Consider the following 20,455-nt stretch of genomic DNA (forward strand, 5'->3'; position numbering starts at 1 on the left):
ATATGATTCTCTCAATAGATGCAGAGAAAGCCTTTGACAAAATTCAACATCCATTTATGATCAAAACTCTCCAGAAAGCAAGAATAGAAGGAACATACCTCAACATAATAAAAGCTTTAGATGACAAACCCACAGCAAACATTATCCTCAATGGTGAAAAATTGAAAGCATTTCCTCTAAAGTCAGGAACAAGACAAGGGTGCCCACTTTCACCATTACTATTCAACATAGTTTTGGAAGTTTTGGCCACAGCAATCAGAGCAGAAAAAGAAATAAAAGGAATCCGAATTGGAAAAGAAGAAGTAAAACTCTCACTATTTGCAGATGGCATGATCCTCTACATAGAAAACCCTAAAGACTCCACCAGAAAATTACTAGAACTAATCAATGATTATAGTAAAGTTGCAGGATATAAAATCAACACACAGAAATCCCTTGCATTCCTATACACTAATAATGAGAAAACAGAAAGAGAAATTAAGGAAACAATTCCATTCACCATTGCAACAGAAAGAATAAAATACTTAGGAATATATCTACCTAAAGAAACTAAAGACCTATATATAGAAAACTATAAAACACTGGTGAAAGAAATCAAAGAGGACACTAATAGATGGAGAAATATACCATGTTCATGGATTGGAAGAATCAATATAGTGAAAATGAGTATACTACCCAAAGCAATTTATAGATTCAATGCAATCCCTATCAAGTTACCAACAGTATTCTTCACAGAGCTAGAACAAATAATTTCACAATTTGTATGGAAATACAAAAAACCTCAAAGAGCCAAAGCGATCTTGAGAAAGAAGAATGGAACTGGAGGAATCAACCTACCAGACTTCAGGCTCTACTACAAAGCCACAGTTATCAAGACAGTATGGTACTGGCACAAAGACAGAAATATAGATCAATGGAACAAAATAGAAAGCCCAGAGATAAATCCACACACATATGGACACCTTATCTTTGACAAAGGAGGCAAGAATACACAATGGATTAAAGACAATCTCTTTAACAAGTGGTGCTGGGAACTCTGGTCAACCACTTGTAAAAGAATGAAACTAGAACACTTTCTAACACCATACACAAAAATAAACTCAAAATGGATTAAAGATCTAAATGTAAGACCAGAAACTATAAAACTCCTCAAGGAGAACATAGGCAAAACACTCTCTGACATACATCACAGCAGGATCCTCTATGACCCACCTCCCAGAATATTGGAAATAAAAGCAAAAATAAACAAATGGGACCTAATTAACCTTAAAAGCTTCTGCACATCAAAGGAAACTATTAGCAAGGTGAAAAGACAGCTTTCAGAATGGGAGAAGATAATAGCAAATGAAGCAACTGACAAACAACTAATCTCGAGAATATACAAGCAACTCCTACAGCTCAACTCCAGAAAAATAAATGACCCAATCAAAAAATGGGCCAAAGAACTAAATAGACATTTCTCTAAAGAAGACATACAGATGGCTAACAAACACATGAAAAGATGCTCAACATCACTCATTATCAGAGAAATGCAAATCAAAACCACTATGAGGTACCATTTCACACCAGTCAGAATGGCTACAATCCAAAAGTCTACAAGCAATAAATGCTGGAGAGGGTGTGGAGAAAAGGGAACCCTCTTACACTGTTGGTGGGAATGCAAACTAGTACAGCCACTATGGAGAACAGTGTAGAGATTCCTTAAAAAACTGGAAATAGAACTGCCTTATGATCCAGCAATCCCACTGCTGGGCATACACACTGAGGAAACCAGAAGGGAAAGAGACACGTGTACCCCAATGTTCATTGCAGCACTGTTTATAATAGCCAGGACACGGAAGCAACCTAGATGTCCATCAGCAGATGAATGGATAAGAAAGCAGTGGTAAATATACACAATGGAGTATTACTCAGCCATTAAAAAGAACACATTTGAATCAGTTCTAATGAGGTGGATGAAACTGGAGCCTATTGTACAGAGTGAAGTAAGCCAGAAAGAAAAACACCAATACAGTATACTAACGCATATATATGGAATTTAGAAAGATGGTAACAATAACCCTGTGTACGAGACAGCAAAAGAGACACTGATGTATAGAACAGTCTTATGGACTCTGTTGCAGAGGGAGAGGGGTGGGAAGATTTGGGAGAATGGCATTGAAACATGTATAATATCATGTATGAAACAAGTCGCTAGTCCAGGTTCGATGCACGATACTGGATGCTTGGGGCTGGTGCACTGGGACGACCCAGAGGGATGGTATGGGGAGGGGGGAGGGAGGAGGGTTCAGGATGGGGAACACATGTATACCTGTGGTGGATTCATTTTGATATTTGGCAAAACTAATACAATTTTGTAAAGTTTAAAAATAAAATAAAATTTAAAAAAATAAAATAAAGTAGAGACATCACTTTGCCAGCAAAGGTCCACAGAGTTAAAGCTACAGTTTTTCCAGTAGTCATGTATGGATGTGAGAGTTGGACCATAGAGAAAGCTGGGTGTTGAAGAATTGATGTTTTTGAATTGTGGTGCTGGAAAAGACTCTTGAGAGTCCTTGAACAGCAAAGAGATCAAACCAGTCAATCCTAAAGGAAATCAACCCTGAATATTCATTGGAAGGACTGATGCTGACACTGAAGCTCCAATGCTTTGGCCACCTGATAGGAAATTCCAACACATTGGAAAAGACTCTGATGCTGGGAAAGATTGAGGGCAGGAAAAGCAGGTGACAGATGGATGGCATCATCGACTCAATGGACATGAATTTCACCAAACTTTGGGACATAGTGAAGGACCAGGAAGCCTGGCATGCTGCAGTCTATGGTGTCACAAAGAGGTGGACATGACTGAACAACAATAAGGTTTTCTTCTCATGTTGATAGCGAAAAGTCACAAAAATAGATTCAAACCAAATCCCAGCAGGACTCTGTGGGGCTCCTGGGCATGGAGGCCTTTCTAGGTCCCCCATTTCTTGTATGGAATGGACTCCAGCCTGTGTGATAGTCCCTGAGTTCCAAAGGGCAGATTTGAACGGGTACTAGTCAAGGAAGAGAGGGAAAGCAGGGATAAGGGAGGAACAGCCAAGAAACAATAGTACAGCCTTAGGGTAGGATCATGCTTCTGCCTCAAGGGATTCATGTAACAATGTCTTTAAGCTCTGTATGGAAGAAAAACCCAACAAATAGAAGATGTAAGCATTTCTTTGGCCACCTGATGAGAAGAACTGACTCATTTGAAAGACTCCAATGCTGGGAAAGATTGAATGTGGGAGGAGAGGGGGATGACAGAGGACAAGATGGTTGGATGGCATCACTGACTCAATGGACATGAGTTTGAGTAAACTCCGGGAGTTGGTGATCGACAGGGAGGCCTGCCGTGCTGCAGTCCATGGGGCCGCAAAGAGTTGGATATGACTGAGCAACTGAACTGAACTGAAAGCATTCCTCCTACAGAGAAGACCACCTGAGGCCTGATTAAAAGAACCAGAGAAGCTCATCAAAAGATTACTTGGAAACAGGTCAAAATACAGGGACTGCACACACCCTAATCTTATTAGCAACCCTAGCCTTGAACTACTGCTATGAAACTCCTTACCAAATCTTCCCACCTAGCAGCGTGGTTTTCGAGGGGGCACACGCCTACTGTTTTCCCCCTTTGCCCAGCAAAGTAATAAAGCTCTTCTTTTCTACTTCACTGAAAACTCTGTCTCCAAGATTTGATTCAGCACAGGGGCATGGAGACCAAGTTTTCGGCATCAAAAGGACTTCTGATTTTATGCCTCTATGTTCATGACCAGACCTAATACTTTTGCTAACATGTGATCTACCCCCTTAATACAATGTTTAAAATTTGACATCATTTGTAAACAGTAAAGCTTTTCCAGGGGAGGACAAGGAATTGAAAATAGCTCATATTTTTTTTTCTAAATGCTTAACCAATATATTTCCCCACCTACAGTGGGAAACTACTATGTTGCCAATCTTGGAGGAAAAACAGAAAACCAGCATTAGAACATATTCAATATCAACAAATGTGTTTGGGATATGAGACAAATATGAGATACATGTCCCATATATATTTCTTATTCGGAAAGTATGAATTGGTACATTGCCCAAGCAAATCTACATTTAGGAAATATTTAGAATAGTGTTTATTTGGTTGTGAACATATTACTTTTCTGTGTCTAGAATATAGAGAATACATTATTACTCCCCATGGCTACTTTGTTATATATTCATCCATTTCTGCCATTAAATTTAAAATATTCCAGACTATATATATCTTGATTACAGCTGTATTCCCAGTTCTCTGGCCCTTATCTTCTCTGCCCAGCAGTTAAGTATTTCTAATTATTTTCAATGCAGACTATGGCCAGGAAACATAATGCTGTTGTTCAGTCGCTCAGTCGTGTCTGACTCTTTGCGACACCATGGACTGCAGCACGCCAGGCTTCCTTGTCCTTCACCATCTCCCAGAGCTTGCTCAAACTCATGTCCATTGAGTTGGTGATGCCATCCAACCATCTCATCTTCTCTTGTCCCCTTCTCCTCCTGCTTTCAATCTTTCCCAGAATCAGGGTGTTTTCAAATGAGTCAGCTCTTCACATCAGGTGGCCAAAGTACTGGAGCTTCAGCTTCAGCATCAGTCCTTCTTATGAACACTGAGGATTGATTTCTTTTAGGATGAACTGGTTGGATCTCCTTGCAGTCCAGGGGACTCTCAAGAGTCTTCTCCAACACCACAGTTCAAAAGCATCAATTCTTCTGCACTCAGTTTTCCTTATAGTCCAACTCTCACATCCATACATGACTACTGGAAAAACTATAGCTTTGACCATAAGGACTTTTGTTGGCAATGTAATGTCTCTGCTTTTTAAAATGCTCTCTAGGTTTGTGATAGCTTTTCTTCCAAGGAGCAAGCATCTTTTAATTTCATGGCTGTAGTCACCATCTGCAGTGATTTTGGAGCCCAAGAAAATAAAGTCTGTCACTGTTTCCATTGTTTCCCCTTGCCATGAAGTGATACGACTGGATGACACAATCTTCATTTTTCTAATGCTGAGTTTTAATCCAGCTTTTCCACTGGCTTAAAATTCAACAGAATGCTACCTAACAATTAGAACCAAGATCACTACTCCAAGATAACTGATATTTTATATGTATCTTATCTTTGTTCCTATCATCCTCTCTATCCCATACTACGTCACCAGCACCAGAAAATAAGCTTACTTCTCCTTTCAGCAACCAACCAGTCTTAATTTAACTATTACTTACCCACACTCCATCATTCTCAGGCTTCCCTCATGGCTCAGCTGGTAAAGAATCTGTCTGCAATGCAGGAGACCTGGGTTCAATCCCTGGGTTGGGAAGATCCCCTGGAGAAGGAAAAGGCTACCCACTCCAGTATTCTGGCCTGGAGAATGCCATGAACTGTATAGTCCATGGATCCCAAAGAGGTGGACGTGACTGAGCGACTTTCACTTTCTACCCACACTCCATTTCACTGGAGGATGACTAATGGGTAACTAACTCATCAGCATCTGCTATGTCAACCAGATCCAAAAGTATTGTGTACCTGTTTGCAAATCTGACTACTGAAGTATCTTATGACTCCTAACACATTGATTCTTGACACTTTTTGGCTGGGCTGTTCAGTGAGTAGTAGACTTGAAGAGCTACAGTCAATCGTCATTTGGAAAGAGGACTTAACTGATGTCTCTCACCAGGTAATAGGTAAATAAAAGTAAAATAACAACAAGAAACTAAAACCAAAATAACAACAACAAAAAAACATTTCCTTAGCTCTTAGAAGAGATGGCTAGGCAATGCAAGTGATACAAACCAGCTGCAGTATTTTAACCTGAATTTACCACCACTTACATAACACACCTAAGTATTTCTCACGCATATGGAAAGTCTTCTTAAGTGTGCAGATCTTTGTCTGTGGGTGCACAAGTGTATGTGCACTCATGGTTGTGTTAGGTATGCACAGATGGTTAGCAGTCTGGAAATGTGTGTACAGCATCATAGTGTCAGATATACAACATTCCTGATAGTATTTCCTCTAGTATAATGACTTTTTTTAAAATGCCATCGATCATCTTGATCTTTATCTTGAGGAAACCATGCATATATTCCACATGTTACAGTGCACACATTTCAATAGTTTTCCAAAACTTATTTTCTGGAGAGAAAAACAAATCATTAACTCCATTTAATTTAGGTGATGTTTCCTAAGTCACTAATTGTGAAAGAGGGAATAGCTAAACTCTGTATAAAAGACGAGGCTGAAACTTCATTAGGCTTATGTAAATATCCACCAACCATGGGCGCCCTCTTGAACAGGCCATTGTGCGCGCTTCAGTGAGAAGCAGATTGTTATGGTTGCCCAGAGAATCTCGGAGCCACAAGCATGTGGACAGACCAAAGCTGAACAGCTGGTCAATGCAGGCCCACGATGTGCTTCACAATATATGGTGACCGTTTATTGTTGGAACTTCGAGAGAGAGGGCTCTGTTCTTCCGCCATGGTCAGCTTCATTGCTGAGTTTATATTTATAGCTAGCCTCTCCACCATCTGTGCACACGGCCTACACTGCATCTCTGAGGAATTGGAGGCATGATTTGAAGACCTGATTAAATAGCCAGGAAAAAGCAATCCATCATTTACAAGGAGGGGGTATAAGACAGTCACAATGGTGTTCTGTCACGCTTTCAGATTTCGGTCTTCATTTTCTTTTACTTTCATTCTAATCCAATGCCAGATACAATAAACACCAACCCAGTGTCGCAGCCACTGACAACACTTTACCATCTAGAAGGGAGAAGAATGAACTATCAAGATTCCCTGAGGCTTGCCCTCCTCGGGAGGTAAATGACATTTCTGCCGAGGGGAGCCTTGTCCTTTTGTAGTCCCATAGACCCAAATGAATCAGGACCTGAACAGAACGCAAGGGACCATTAACAAAGAGATACCTGTTGAAATCAGAGCTGACTGGTGTAAGTGAAGTTCAATGCCTAGAATTGGTTTATTGAACAAGCTGAACTATTGGAATAGCAAGAAAGAAGAGGAAACACCTTTATTTTTTTCCCATCCTCCACTTTCAAACACACTCTATCAGATATATTTTCTATCCTAGATAGCAACTTGGGTCAATCCTCAAGTCCTGAAGGCACCTTAAAATATTTTAAAAGCTTTCTTTTCAGATATTAAAAACAGTAACAATAAAGGTAACACATACACATGCAATCAAGTAAGCTCTAAATCAAGACATTAACCTAACATTCGGTTTCAAGTTTCTTCCCTCCTCCTAGAGCTGGCCTGAGGCCAAAAATGGGTAAGAGGCAATGGAACTGTCTGTCACTTGTTTTTTATTCTATTGGGTCTGCCTGGCCCCCAACCCCCACCCCCAGGACTTAGGGCTTCTCTAGGGTGGAAAGCAAGGATGGACTTCAAGTAAAGAGACAGAGGCTCTTTTTCTCAACCTGTGCTCTTTAGAATCCATAGTCGTAGAAGGCATCCACATGTGTGTTTTGTGGGGGCAGCTATGTGGGTTCTTCTGAGGCCTTTCCACCTGAGGAACCTCCACTCTAGACCCCTTCCTAAAGCAGGCACAGCAGGGTCTGGCTGGCCTTCTGCCCCAGCTCCCAGCTCCGCTCCACCCCCAGTATCTTCTGTGGCTGTAGCCTCTGCAGCCAGAACCTTGTGGGCAGGCTTCTTCAGCTGTCTTCAGCTCTGCTTTTTCTTCACAAGTACAACTCACACCCTTGTTCTTCCCCAAAGTGGAAACAGAGCTCAACACAGCTGACTTTCCCTTTCTCCTGCTGGGCTGTGGGTGAAGGAAAGCTACACGGCTCAAAATGGCCTGGAGTGAAAACTCCCTTCCGGGTCCTTCCCACCGTTCTGTACAGAATAAAGAATTTTCTCCCCCAAAGAAAGGAATGGACATGAACATTGATTATGTTCAGCTCCCAGCTGGTCCTAGTCTCCGGCCGGTCTCAGGAATTCCTTGCCCCTGTTGTTAGAAGCTAACTAATCAAAAATAATCTTGAGGAAAAACAGATCCCTTCAAAACAATGTATTTCTGCATATATGTTTTCTATATATACCTACCCTCTTCTTGACTTAGCACAGCAGCTCACTGGTCTGACTGCTGCCCCTTTTTGCCTCATTAAAGGTGATCTGTTCCTATAGAGTATCGCTCTCATTCTTTCTCCAAACCTTGCCTTCTCTAGTTCCTTTACCTTACAGTGGGCACCTCCAGACAACTTTTAATCAAGATAAGATGTCTGTTTTCCAGTTGTGCAAGCAGTTTCCAGTAAAACATACACACGCACACAAATCACAAATGCACTCTGTTCAAGGAGTTTTCTTGGTGTCTCCATAACTTGACTTGTAGGGGAAAGAAAATGCCATGACAATGCCTGTGTGTTTAGTCACTCAGTCGTGTCTGACTCTTTGCGACCCAATGGACTGTAGCCTGCCAGGCTGCTCTGTCCATGGGGAGTCTCTAGGCAAGAATACTGGAGTGGGTTGCCATACCCTCCTCCAGGGGATCTTCCCAACCCAGGGATGGAACCCAGGTTTCCCACAATGCAGGTGGACTCACTGCTGTTTGAGTCACCAGGGAAGCCCTGACAATGTGTTGACAAATTTCAACACATCAAAGAATCTTCCACACTTACAGGGGATGATGACCAGACTTGGCCAGTGCCAACAAGTCCTAGGAGAGTATACCGCATATGTCTCTTTAGAAATATGAGACTGTTTATCTCATATTTTCCTCAGCTTTATGGCCTGAGATGAAAATCACTGTTAACCAGAATTCTCTTGTTCTGTGGCTTGTGCAGCAACCAATATTAGTGTAAATATCGCCATACTGTTGCTAGTGAGACAGCACAGGGCTTGTGAACCATGGCTCACATTACAGACTGAGTTTACAGGTTCCTTTTCTCTACCTCATCCATAAATGTTTCAGCAGAAGAGAATGCACTTAGTCACACCAACGAAGTTACATTCACACATAGGGCACATTCAAGAAAAGGGGAATGAGCAGTCCATCAGAGAAACTGGTGATCTTGAACAAGAGTTAATTGTCCCTTTAAATTACAAGGTAGTTCCTTTCATTCTTTTACTCATCTGAGACTGTGGTTCTACGGCTGCTTTTTTGTTTTAATGAAGAAAACAGAGAAAGTCATTGTTGTGAACATTATGAAGACAGTTTGAGAGTCTTTGGATAATTGGTTAGATGCACCAAATATCAGGCCTTGATAGATTACAAAGACAGAAGTCAAAGAAAGATGATGTCTCATGTATTTCTGTAGCTGTACAGAAATGACTACTTTCTAAGGAGTACGTCCAGAGAAGGCAATGGCACCCCACTCCAGTACTCTCGCCTGGAAAATCCCATGGATGGAGGAGCCTGGTGGGCTACAGTCCATGGGGTCGCTAAGAGTCGGACATGACTGAGCGACTTCATTTTCACTTCTCACTTTCATGCATTGGAGAAGGAAATGGCAACCCACTCCAGTGTTCTTGCCTGGAGAATCCCAGGGATAGGGGAGCCTGGTGGGCTGTTGTCTATGGGGTCACACAGAGTCGGACATGACTGAAGTGACTTAGCAGCAGCAGCAGCAAGGAGTACATCAAGGCTGCATATTGTCACCCTGCTTATTTAACTTATATGCAGAGTACATCATGAGAAACGCTGGGCTGGAAGAAGCACAAGCTGGAATCAAGATTGCCGGGAGAAATATCAATCACCTCAGATATGCAGATGACACCACCCTTATGGCAGAAAGTGAAGAGGAACTAAAAAGCCTCTTGATAAAAGTGAAAGAAGAGAGTGAAAAAGTTGGCTTAAAGCTCAACATTCATAAAACTAAGATCATGGCATCTGGTCCCATCACTTCATGGGAAATAGATGGGGAAACAGTGGAAACAGTATCAGACTTCCTTTTTTTGGGCTCCAAAATCACTGCAGATGGTGACTGCAGCTATGAAATTAAAAGATGCTTACTCCTTGGAAGAAAAGTGTCATAACTACCTAGATAGCATATTCAAAAGCAGAGACATTACTTTGCCAACAAAGGTCCATCTAGTCAAGGCTATGGTTTTTCCTGTGGTCATGTATGGATGTGAGAGTTGGACTATAAACAAAGCTGAGCGCCGAAGAATTGAAGCTTTTGAACTGTGGTGTTGGAGAAGACTCTTGAGAGTCCCTTGGACTGCAAGGAGATCCAACCAGTCCATTCTAAAGGAAGTCAGTCCAGGGATTTCTTTGGAAGGAATGATGCTAAAGCTGAAACTCCAGTACTTTGGCCACCTCATGCGAAGAGTTGACTCATTGGAAAAGACTCTGATGCTGGGAGGGATTGGGGGAAGGAGGAGAAGGGGATGCCAGAGGATGAGATGGCTGGATAGCATCACCGACTCGATGGACGTGAGTTTGAGTGAACTCCGGGAGTTGGTGTTGGACAGGGAGGCCTGGGGTGCTGCAATTCATGGGGTCACAAAGAGTCGGACACGACTGAGTGACTGAACTGAACTGAACTGAATAAACTTACTGCAGGAAAAGAGTAGGACAAGATTGAGTTAAGAAGAAGAAACTGCTTCAAAAAGTTAAATAATCAATAGATGGCATGAAAACTTTTCATAAGGAGGTATTAATATTTTAAAGTATTTGGATCTATACAATAATTGTTCAATCCATCATCAAAAAAAGGAAATAGTGGAAAGAGAGCAGTAATGCTTTTGACCTTCCATAGTATTACCACATTTCAGAGCGGCGGATCAGTTAGCTTTTTGTGTGTTTGTTTTATGTGGTTTTGCTTTCTTCCTGGTAGAAATTGTACCGACAATGTGATGACATGTTAATTGCTCAGTCATGTCCAACTCTTTGCAACCCCATGGACAAGGGCTCCCCACACTCCTCTGTACATAGGATTGTCCAGGCAAGAACACTGCAGTGCATTGCCATTTCCATTTGCAGGAGATCTTCCTGACCCAGGGATCGAACCCAGGGCTCCTGCATAGAAAGCAGACTTTTTACTGGGTGAGCCACCAGGGAAGCTCAGAAATTGTACCATTACAGGGATATTCCATGACATGTATATTATAGATTTATTCTAGTTTGAACAAACCACCATGTTAAACCTCTAAAAGATTACAGAACGAAAAATAAAAACAATAAATTATAGAAAAAAGGACAACTCATCAAAACCTGTTTTGTTTTTCTTTTAAAGGAAAATGTTTTACTTCCAAATGATTGCTTCTCCTATTTTTCTTCAAAGTTCCACTGATTTAAGACTATAAATAAGCATGTGTGTATACACATATATAACTCACTGTCCATGGAGACCAAGACGAAGGATCGTGGGATCTTGCAAACAACAGCTTTATGAGTGTGGCAGAGGAAGACGGCGGAGCAGGACTTGTAATCCTCTTCTCCTGTGAGAACTCTGAAATTATAACTTGCTGCTGAACAACTATTGACAGGAAGAATGTTCAGTTCAGTTGCTCAGTCATGTCTAATTCTTTGCAACCCCATGGACTGCAGCACACCAGGCTTCCCTGTCCATCACCAACTCCTGGAGTTTACTCAAACTCATGCCCATTGAGTCGGTGATGCCATCCAATTATCTCATCCTCAGCCATCCCCTTCTCTTCCCGCCTTCAATCTTTCCCAGCATCAGGGTCTTTTCCAATGAGTCAGTTCTTCACATCAGATGGCCAAAGTATTGGAGCTTCAGTTTCAGCATCAGTCCTTCCAATGAACATTCCGGACTGATTTCCTTTAGGATGGACTGGTTGGATCTCCTTGCAGTCCAATAGACTCTCAAAAGTCTTCTTCCACACCACAGTTCAAAAGCATCAGTTCTTCAGCGCTCAACTTTCTTTACAGCCCAACACTCACATCCATACTTGACTACTGAAAAAACCATAGCTTTGACTAGACATATCTTTGTTGGCAAAGTAATGTCTCTGCTTTTTAATATGCTATCTAGGTTGGTCATAACTTTTCTTCCAAGAAGCAAGTGTCTTTTAATTTCATGGCTGCAGTCACCATCTGCAGTGATTTTGGAACTCAAAAATAAATAAATAAATAAATAAAGTCTCTCACTGTTTCCATTGTTTCCCCATCTATTTTCCATGAAGTGATGGGACCAGATGCCATGATCTTAGTTTTATGAATATTGAGTTTTAAGCCACCCTTTTCACTCTCCTCTTTCACTTTCATAAAGAGGCTCTTTAGTTCTTCCTCGCTTTCTGCCGTAAGTATGGTGTAATCTGCATATCTGAGGTTATTGATACTTTTCCCAGCAATCTGATTCCAGCTTGTGCTTCATCCAGTCTAACATTTCCCATGATCTACTCTGCATAGAAGTTAAATAAACAGGGTGACAATATATAGCCTTGACGTACTCCTTTCCCAATTTAGAACCAGTCTGTTGTTTCATGTCCAGATCTAACTGTTTCTTCATGACCTGCATACAGATTTCTCAGGAGGCAGGTCAGGTGGTCAGATATTCCCATCTCTTTAAGAAATTTCCACAGTTTGTTGTGATCCTCACAGTCAAAGGCTTTGGCATAGTCAATAAAGTAGAAGTAGATGTTTTTCTGGAATTCTCTTGCTTTTTCAATGATTCAATGGATGTTAGCAATTTGATCTCTGGTTCCTCTGCCTTTTCTAAATCTTGTTTGAACATCTGGAAGTTCACGGTTCATGTATTGCTGAAGCCTGGCTTGGAGAACTTTGAGGATTACTTTGCTAGCATGTGAGATGAGTGCAACTGTGCGGTAGTTTGAGCACCTTTGGCATTGCCTTTCTTTGGGATTGGAATGAAACTGACCTTTTCCAGTCCTGTGGCCATTGCTGAATTTTCCCACTTTGCTGGCATAGGAGAATGTTGAATCTTACAAAAAAAAAAAAAAGGTACCCCACATCCAAGGGCAAAGGAGAAGGCCTAGGAAGATGGTAGGAGTGACAAAATCACATTTAGAATCAAACCCCATTCCCGCTATAGACACCCGGAGGGCTCAAACAAACCTTGTGTGCACCAGGACCCAGAGACCCCACAGAGACTGAGCCCAAACTGTGTTTGGGTGTCTCCTGTGGAGATACAGGTCAGCAGTGGCTTGCCGCAGGGGCAAGGGCTCTGGGTGCAGCAGACCTGGGTGTGGCATAAGCCCTCTTAGAGGAGGTCGCCAATAAGCCACCACAGAACTGCTGGAACTTACACAGGACTGGGGAAACAGACTCTTGGAGGGCACAAAGAGAACCCTGTGGGCACCAGGACCCAGGAGAAAGGAGCAGTGACCCCAAAAGAGACTGACATAGATTTCCCGTGAGTGTCCAGGAGTCTCCAGCAGAGGCATGAGCCGGTGGTGGCCTGCTTCAGGGTTGGGGGCACTGAGTGTAACAGTGGGTGCATGGGACCTTTTGAAGGAGGTCGCCATTATCTTCATCAACCTCCACCATAATTTGGACTCAGGTCAAACAACAGGGAGGGAACACAGCCTACCCATCAACAGAAAATTGGATTAAAGATTTACTGAGCATGGCCCCATCCATCAGAACAAGACCCAGTTTGCCCTGCAGTCAGTCTCTCCCATCAGGAAGCTTCCATAAGCCTCTTATCTTTATCCATCAGAGGGCAGACAGAATGAAAATCACAATCAAAGAAAACTAACCAAACTGATCACATGGACCACTGCCTTGTCTAATGCAATGAAACTGTGAGCCATGCTGTGTAGGGCCACCCAAGATAGACAGTTTATGGTGGAGACTTCTGACAAAATGTGGTCCATTGGAGAAGGGAATGCCAAACCACTTCAGTATTCTTGCCTTGAGAACTCCATGAACGGTTTGAAAAGTCAAAAAGACAAGACACTGAAAGATGAATTCCTCAGGTTGGTAGGTGCCCAATATGCTACTGGATATCAATGGAGAAATAACTCTAGAAAGAAAGAAGAGACAGAGCCAAAGCAAAAACAATGCCCAGTTGTGGATGCAACTGGTGATGGAAGTAAAGTCCAATGTTGTAAAGAACAATATTGCACAGGAACCTGGAATTTAGGTCCATGAATCAATACAAATTGGAAGTGGTCAAATTGGAGATGGCAAGAGTGAACATCAATGTTTTTGGAATCAGTGAACTAAAATGGACTGGAAAGGGTGATTTTAACTCAGATGACCATTATATCTACTACTGCAGGCAGGAATCCCTCAGAAGAAATGGGGAAGCCATCATGGTCAACAGAAGAGTCTGAAATGCAGTACTTGGATGCAATCTCAAAAATGACAGAATGATCTCTGTTCATTTCCAAGGCAAACCATTCAATATCACAGTAATCCTAGTCTATGCCCCAACCAGTAACGCTGAAGAAGCTGAAGTTGAACAGTTCTATGAAGACCTACAAGACCTTCTAGAACTAACGTCCAAAGAAGATGTCCTTTTCATTATAGGGGACTGGAATGCAAAAGTAGGAAGTCAAGAAACACCTGGAGTAACAGATAAATTTGGCCTTGGAGTTTAGAATGAAGCAGGGCAAAGGCTAATAGTTTTGCCAAATGAATGCACTAGTCATAACAAACACCTTTTCCAATAACACAAGAGAAGACTCTATACATGGGTATCACCAGATGGTCAACACCAAATTCAGACTGATTATGTTCTTTGCAGCCAAAGATGGAGAAGCTCTATACAGTCAGCAAAAACAAGGCCAGGAGCTGACTGTGGCTCAGATCATGAACTCCTTATTGCCAAATTCAGATTTAAATTGAAGAAAGTAGGGAAAACCACTAGACCATTCAAGTAAGACCTAAATCAAATCCCTTACCATTAAACAGTGGAAGTGACAAATAGATTCAAGGGTTAGATCTGATAGACAGAGTGCCTGAAGAACTATGGACCGAGGTTCATGACATTGTACAGGAGGCAGTGATCAAGACCCTCCCCAAGAAAAAGAAATGCAAAAAGGCAAAATGGTTGTCTGAGGAGGCCTTAAAAATAGCTGAGAATAGAAGAGAAGCTAAAGGCAAAGGAGAAAAGGAAAGATATAAGCATCTGAATGTAGAGTTCCAAAGAATAGCAAGGAGAGATAAGAAAGCCTTCCTTGGTGATCAATGCAAAGAAATAGAGGAAAATAATAGAATGGGAAAGACTAGAGATCTCTTCAAGAAAATTAGAGATACCAAGGGAACATTTCATGCAAAGATGAGCACAATAAACAATAGAAATGGTATGGACCTAACAGAAGCAGAAGATTAAGAAGAGGTGGCAAGAATACACAGAAGAACTGTACAAAAAAAGATCTTCGTGACCCAGATAATCACAATGGTGTGATCATTCACCTAGAGCCAGACATCCGGGATGCAAGGTCAAGTGGGCCTTAGGAAGCATCAGTACAAACAGTTAGTGGATGTGATGGAATTCCAGTTGAGCTATTCCAAATCCTAAAAGATGATGCTGTGAAAGTGCTGCACTCAATATGCCAGCAAATTTGGAAAACTCAGCAGTGGTCACAGGACTGGAAAAGGTCTGTAAAGGACTATAAAGATAGCTGAGTGGCAAAGAATTGATGCTTTTGAACTGTAGTGTTAGAGAAGACTCTTGAGAGTCTCTTGGACAGCAAGGAGATCAAATCAGTCCATCCTAAAGGAAATCGGTCCTGAATATTCATTGGAAGAACTGATGCTGAAGCTGAAACTCCAGTACTTTGGCACCTGATGTGAAGAACTGACTCATATGAAAACACCCTGATGCTGGGAAAGACTGAAGGCAGGAGGAGAAGGGGATGATAGGATGAGATAGTTGGATGGCATCACCAATTCGATGGACATTGAGTTTGAGTAAGCTCTGGGAGTTGGTGATGGATGTGCTGAGATTCATGGGGCTGCAAAGAGTCGGACATGACTGAGTGACTGATCTGATCTGATCTGTTATATATATAGATTTTATATTTTTATGAAACACTGAAAGAAAGGCAAGCCACAAAATAGAGGAGAAGGAAGTGATTTAGTTGTTGTTGTCTCGACAGCCAGAGGTATCTATTGTTCATAATAATCATATCTCACTGGATGGATTTATATATAAATCAATAGATATAGATATAATTTTCTAGCACAAATATATCAATATACATATACACACCTTGATTAAATAATTCTAATTTCCAAGTTACTTTGGGAACAGGGAAAACTATATGGATTTTTACAGATAAACCACACAGAACAGTAACTACAAAAACCAGAGCAAAGTTCGTCTCATCTTACCAGGCTTAGGGACAATGAGCTGTGCACTGGTCTGGGTGTTTCCTGCTTCATTTTCAGCCACGCACTGATAAAAGCCCTCATCCGACTTCACCACCCCAAGGATCCGCAGGTTGCTTCCTCCCTAGTGCGAATAAAATGCAGGTAAAATATTTGAAAAAGCAAAAATACTTCAAGTGACAAAATGAACACAACCAAATTTTAATCCCACTTCCCAGAAAAGCCAGAACGGAGGCCAAGAGGGTTCTCAGCCTGACAGATCTGTCCTAAGCCATCTGGAAAATGTCACAGAGTCCCAAGCCTTTGCTGAATCCACGTGTAGCAATTTCACCTAGTTCTGTGCTGAAAAATATACTCTCAAGGATGTACATCACCCTCCAATTCTAAATGAGCAGTAATAAGAACATTGCTTTATTATGTATGGAACAGAGGTTAGTATCAAAGAAATCTCATTCCCTTTCCCTTGTACTGAAGCAAATAGGTTCAGTGGCTGCTGGAGAGAAACAAAAATCAAAAGGAAACAAAAACACTGATTTTTGCAGCTTCTAAAGGACAAGAAATCTAGGTTGGACATTTTCTAGAAGTGTTTTTAACTGAAAAAAAAAAAAAAGATGTCTGCAAATCCTTTTAAAATTGTGTGACCTTTTAGGTAATTGGAGGAGGTTATGGGGGATATTTTATACCCGTGTTGTTCTTGTTATATGGCAAAATGTTTCACAAAATGTGTCATCTTCAGTAATCCATAAATTAAATAGAGCAACATTAACTCCTGTTTTATATAAATTTGGGGCCACCACAGTTTTCAAGGATGGATGATAAAATGAACTGAAATAGCATTTCATTACCCTAACTCAGTTTATCTCCGATAGTGTAAAAATTAGTTCAGTAAGTGAGATGTATTAAATCACTTCCCCTGAAGTCATTAAGAGATAAATATTACCGTAGGGGAATTCTTAATTGTTTTTAGTGTCTTGTAGTCAATTCTTGGCTAATGTAAAATTCTTAGATAAAGCTGACTAACTTCTAATTAACAATTCTCATATAAGTTACTATTGGGACTAAATGTTAACTCGTGTGACAGACAATGGCTCTCAGATATCTGGAGCTATTGGGGAAACATTTTTTAAGCACAATTTAGTGTGAAAAGGGCTTATAGTGCACATTTCCTTTTTACCTTAAGAAACATTTCAATAGGTTGGGTATAATGGGTCGTGCTGGGGGAAAGATTATTCAAACTGTAGAGAAAAATAAATGTTGCCTTTTATCATGTGTCCTTAAGGGCACTCAACAATTTCCTCTCTGTGCGAGTGGCAGACATTTCAGGCGTATACAACACATTTCATGTTGCCCTCTGGCAGGTCATTTTTAATTCACTGATAGAGAAAATAGCATAGCATATAAAGGAACTAATGGACTGATGTGGCATTCAAAAGTTAAATTTATTTTCCTTTCTTACTCTATTCCTAACCAATTAAATGTAACTAAAAATGAAAAATAGTAAGTGATGATAAGCCTAATAAAGATATTCTTTACAGATGTATTCCTTAAGAGCCCTTATAATGTGACAAAATGCATGGATCAGGAGATGATGAAAGTTTCTGAAAGTCAGCTGATCACGGAAGAGTGATCGACCTGCTAGAGGCCTTATGAAGCCATGGAAAGAGTTTGTGCCTGAATTCCGTGCGGGCACTCACACTAGAATTCCCTTCTGCTGGGAGACTTGGCCTAGAGGACACTCTTCTTTATCAGGGTTACATCTGCATCTCCAACATAAGAGAAATGGACCAAAACCCTCCATCTTTAGCTGCAAAGTTCCTTGATATTTAAAAAGTGCTTTTCATATCTCTTACTCATATACCTGATTTAAGATACTCTGATGCTGACCTCGACCAAAAGGAGAGTTTCCAAAGAGTATTTTCAAATGAGAAAAGCTTTCTGCTGCCAGCAGCAAGCACAATAATAATAATAATGAGAGGCTTGGGTCATTCACTGTGTACCAGGACCGCAGACAGCTCTGTGAATAGAATGCAATTATCCCTATTATCTCCACCCAGGACAGGAACAGAGTACACTAAACCGTATAGGAACTATAAGAAGCATTGCTCTTGGCCTTAACTCAATGCTCTTAAATTACAAAGCATGTAAACTCTGGGTCTTGATATGTTCTCCACCACTGTCACGGCACCAATACTGTCTCGGCACCAATATTACTGGCCTCTTGCACCGCTCATAAAGGACCAGCTGGTCCTATTTGGAAGAGCAGCAAAGGAGCAAAGAGTGGCCATCTGTATTATCGAAGTGAGGCTGCCATATTCATAAGTAGCACATTCTATTAAAGCTTTATTATTATGGGTGAAAGTCAAAGAACTAAGAGATTCTTGGCTTCATACAATCTAGTACTAGGTTCAAAACTTTTTTCTTCCAAGAATCACCAGTGAAAACATTTAGAAATTATTGGTATTAAGCCTTCTATTTTTTCATTGTTGGTTTAAAATCTTCTCTGTAAAATAAGGGGCTGGGTTGTTTGATTATTCTTATTTTTTTTTAGCTCAAAAGTTCTAAGTCTAAAAACTCATCTGTTTTATTAGAACAATTTTCTTCACATATCATAAAAATTCCCAATGGGAATCTTGTCCCCAGGAAAGAAAAGCAACTGAAACAGAATAGACGATGACTGGGATTATAAGCGAATTTGAAGAAAAGATAATTACCACTATCTGAAAATAATCACTAGGAATGACCACATCTCCATTCTTCATCCAATTCACAGTGGGCACAGGCTTCCCAGAGACTGTGCATTCAAACTCAATATCCATGCTTTCATAGGCATAGAGGTTGGAAGGGTGATTTAAAAACCAGGGCGGAACTGTAAAGACAGAAAAAAAAAATAAAAAGTGAGTGGGTGGGGATGTGAACTCGCATGCTCTATTTTCTCAGAGTTACAGACAAATACTGAAAATGCTTACAACTTTAATTCCCTAAGCCCTTAGTTTACTTTATAGGAACTACTGTAGGACATAATCAGAGAAGGCGATGGCACCCCACTCCAGTACTCTTGCCTGGAAAATCCCATTGGCGGAGGAGCCTGGTGGGCTGCAGTCCATGGGGTCGCGAAGAGTCAGACACGACTGAGCAACTTCCCTTTCACTTTTCACTTTCATGCATTGGAGAAGGAAATGGCAACCCACTCCAGTGTTCTTGCCTGGAGAATCCCAGGGACGGGGGAGCCTGGTGGGCTGCTGTCTGTGGGGTCGCACAGAGTTGGACACGACTGAAGCAACTTAGCCGCAGCACCAGTAGGACATAATACACACCGCCCCCCACCCAGCCCAAGGTAGTTAAACAGTTGAGTGAATGGTGGTGTCTTGCCACAAAGAATTAAAAAAAAAAAAAAAAAACCTTGAAAAAAAAAAAATAAACATTCTGAATAACCAAGTATTTGTATCCAGTTGACCTACATAAAGGACACTGGGAATTCCATACAGCTATGGAAGCTATGCTGATAAAGCAAATAAAGTGGAGATGATATGAATGAGAAAACCCAGAGTATAAGACGAGAAAGCTTAGTGTCTGTAATTCTACAGTTTCATTAGGATTTAGTTAATGTGATGGACTCTTTCCCACCAGAACTGGCTGTGGTGATAGGGTACTAAAGATGGCCATTATCTTTGCTGTGGACACATTCCTATTGTCCTAGTAATTATCTACTCTAGTGCACTGCTAAATGTATTACTATTTTCTCAGCAAGGTACATGATACACTAATTTAATTTAACATCTTAATTACCATAATACTAGTTATACTGTGATTGAAATGTGCAATTGAAAGGAAATTACAAATGTAACACACCTTTGCTAGTGAATCTTGCAGACTTGGTCCCTCAAAACCCTTCCTAGGGTTTAAAAAAGTGATGTGAGATAGATATATTGGGAGATTGGGACTTACATATAAACTCTACTATATATAAGTTTCTCTAGCTGTGCTTAGCAGCTTAGTCATGTCTGACTCTTGGCAACCCTTTGGACTGTAGCCTGTCAGGCTCCCCTGTCCGTGGGATTTCCCAGGCAAGAATACTGGAGTGGATTGTCATTTCCCCTTCAGGGGATCTTCTTGACTCGGGGATTAAACCCACATTGCCTGTGTCTCCTGCACTGCAGGTGGATTCTTTACCCATTGAGCCAT

At 41.1% G+C, this 20,455-nt stretch overlaps 1 protein-coding gene across 10 annotated transcripts in view; it reads right to left on the bottom strand.

The window, feature by feature from the left end:
• The window catches only part of DCC (DCC netrin 1 receptor), a 1,367,203-nt gene that overhangs the window by 524,520 nt on the left and 822,228 nt on the right, over nucleotides 1–20,455 (bottom strand). For all 10 annotated transcript variants that reach the window (XM_044934810.2, XM_044934809.2, XM_044934814.2 and 7 more), the window contains 2 exons: nucleotides 18,985–19,139; nucleotides 16,277–16,397 (listed from right to left, as the gene is read on the bottom strand). In XM_044934810.2, coding sequence (XP_044790745.1) covers nucleotides 16,277–16,397; nucleotides 18,985–19,139 — 276 coding nt within the window. The remainder of the gene's footprint in view (nucleotides 1–16,276; nucleotides 16,398–18,984; nucleotides 19,140–20,455) is intronic.

This window comes from Bubalus bubalis, chromosome 22, assembly GCF_019923935.1.
Source record: "Bubalus bubalis isolate 160015118507 breed Murrah chromosome 22, NDDB_SH_1, whole genome shotgun sequence".
In the NCBI taxonomy this organism is placed as follows: domain Eukaryota; kingdom Metazoa; phylum Chordata; class Mammalia; order Artiodactyla; family Bovidae; genus Bubalus; species Bubalus bubalis.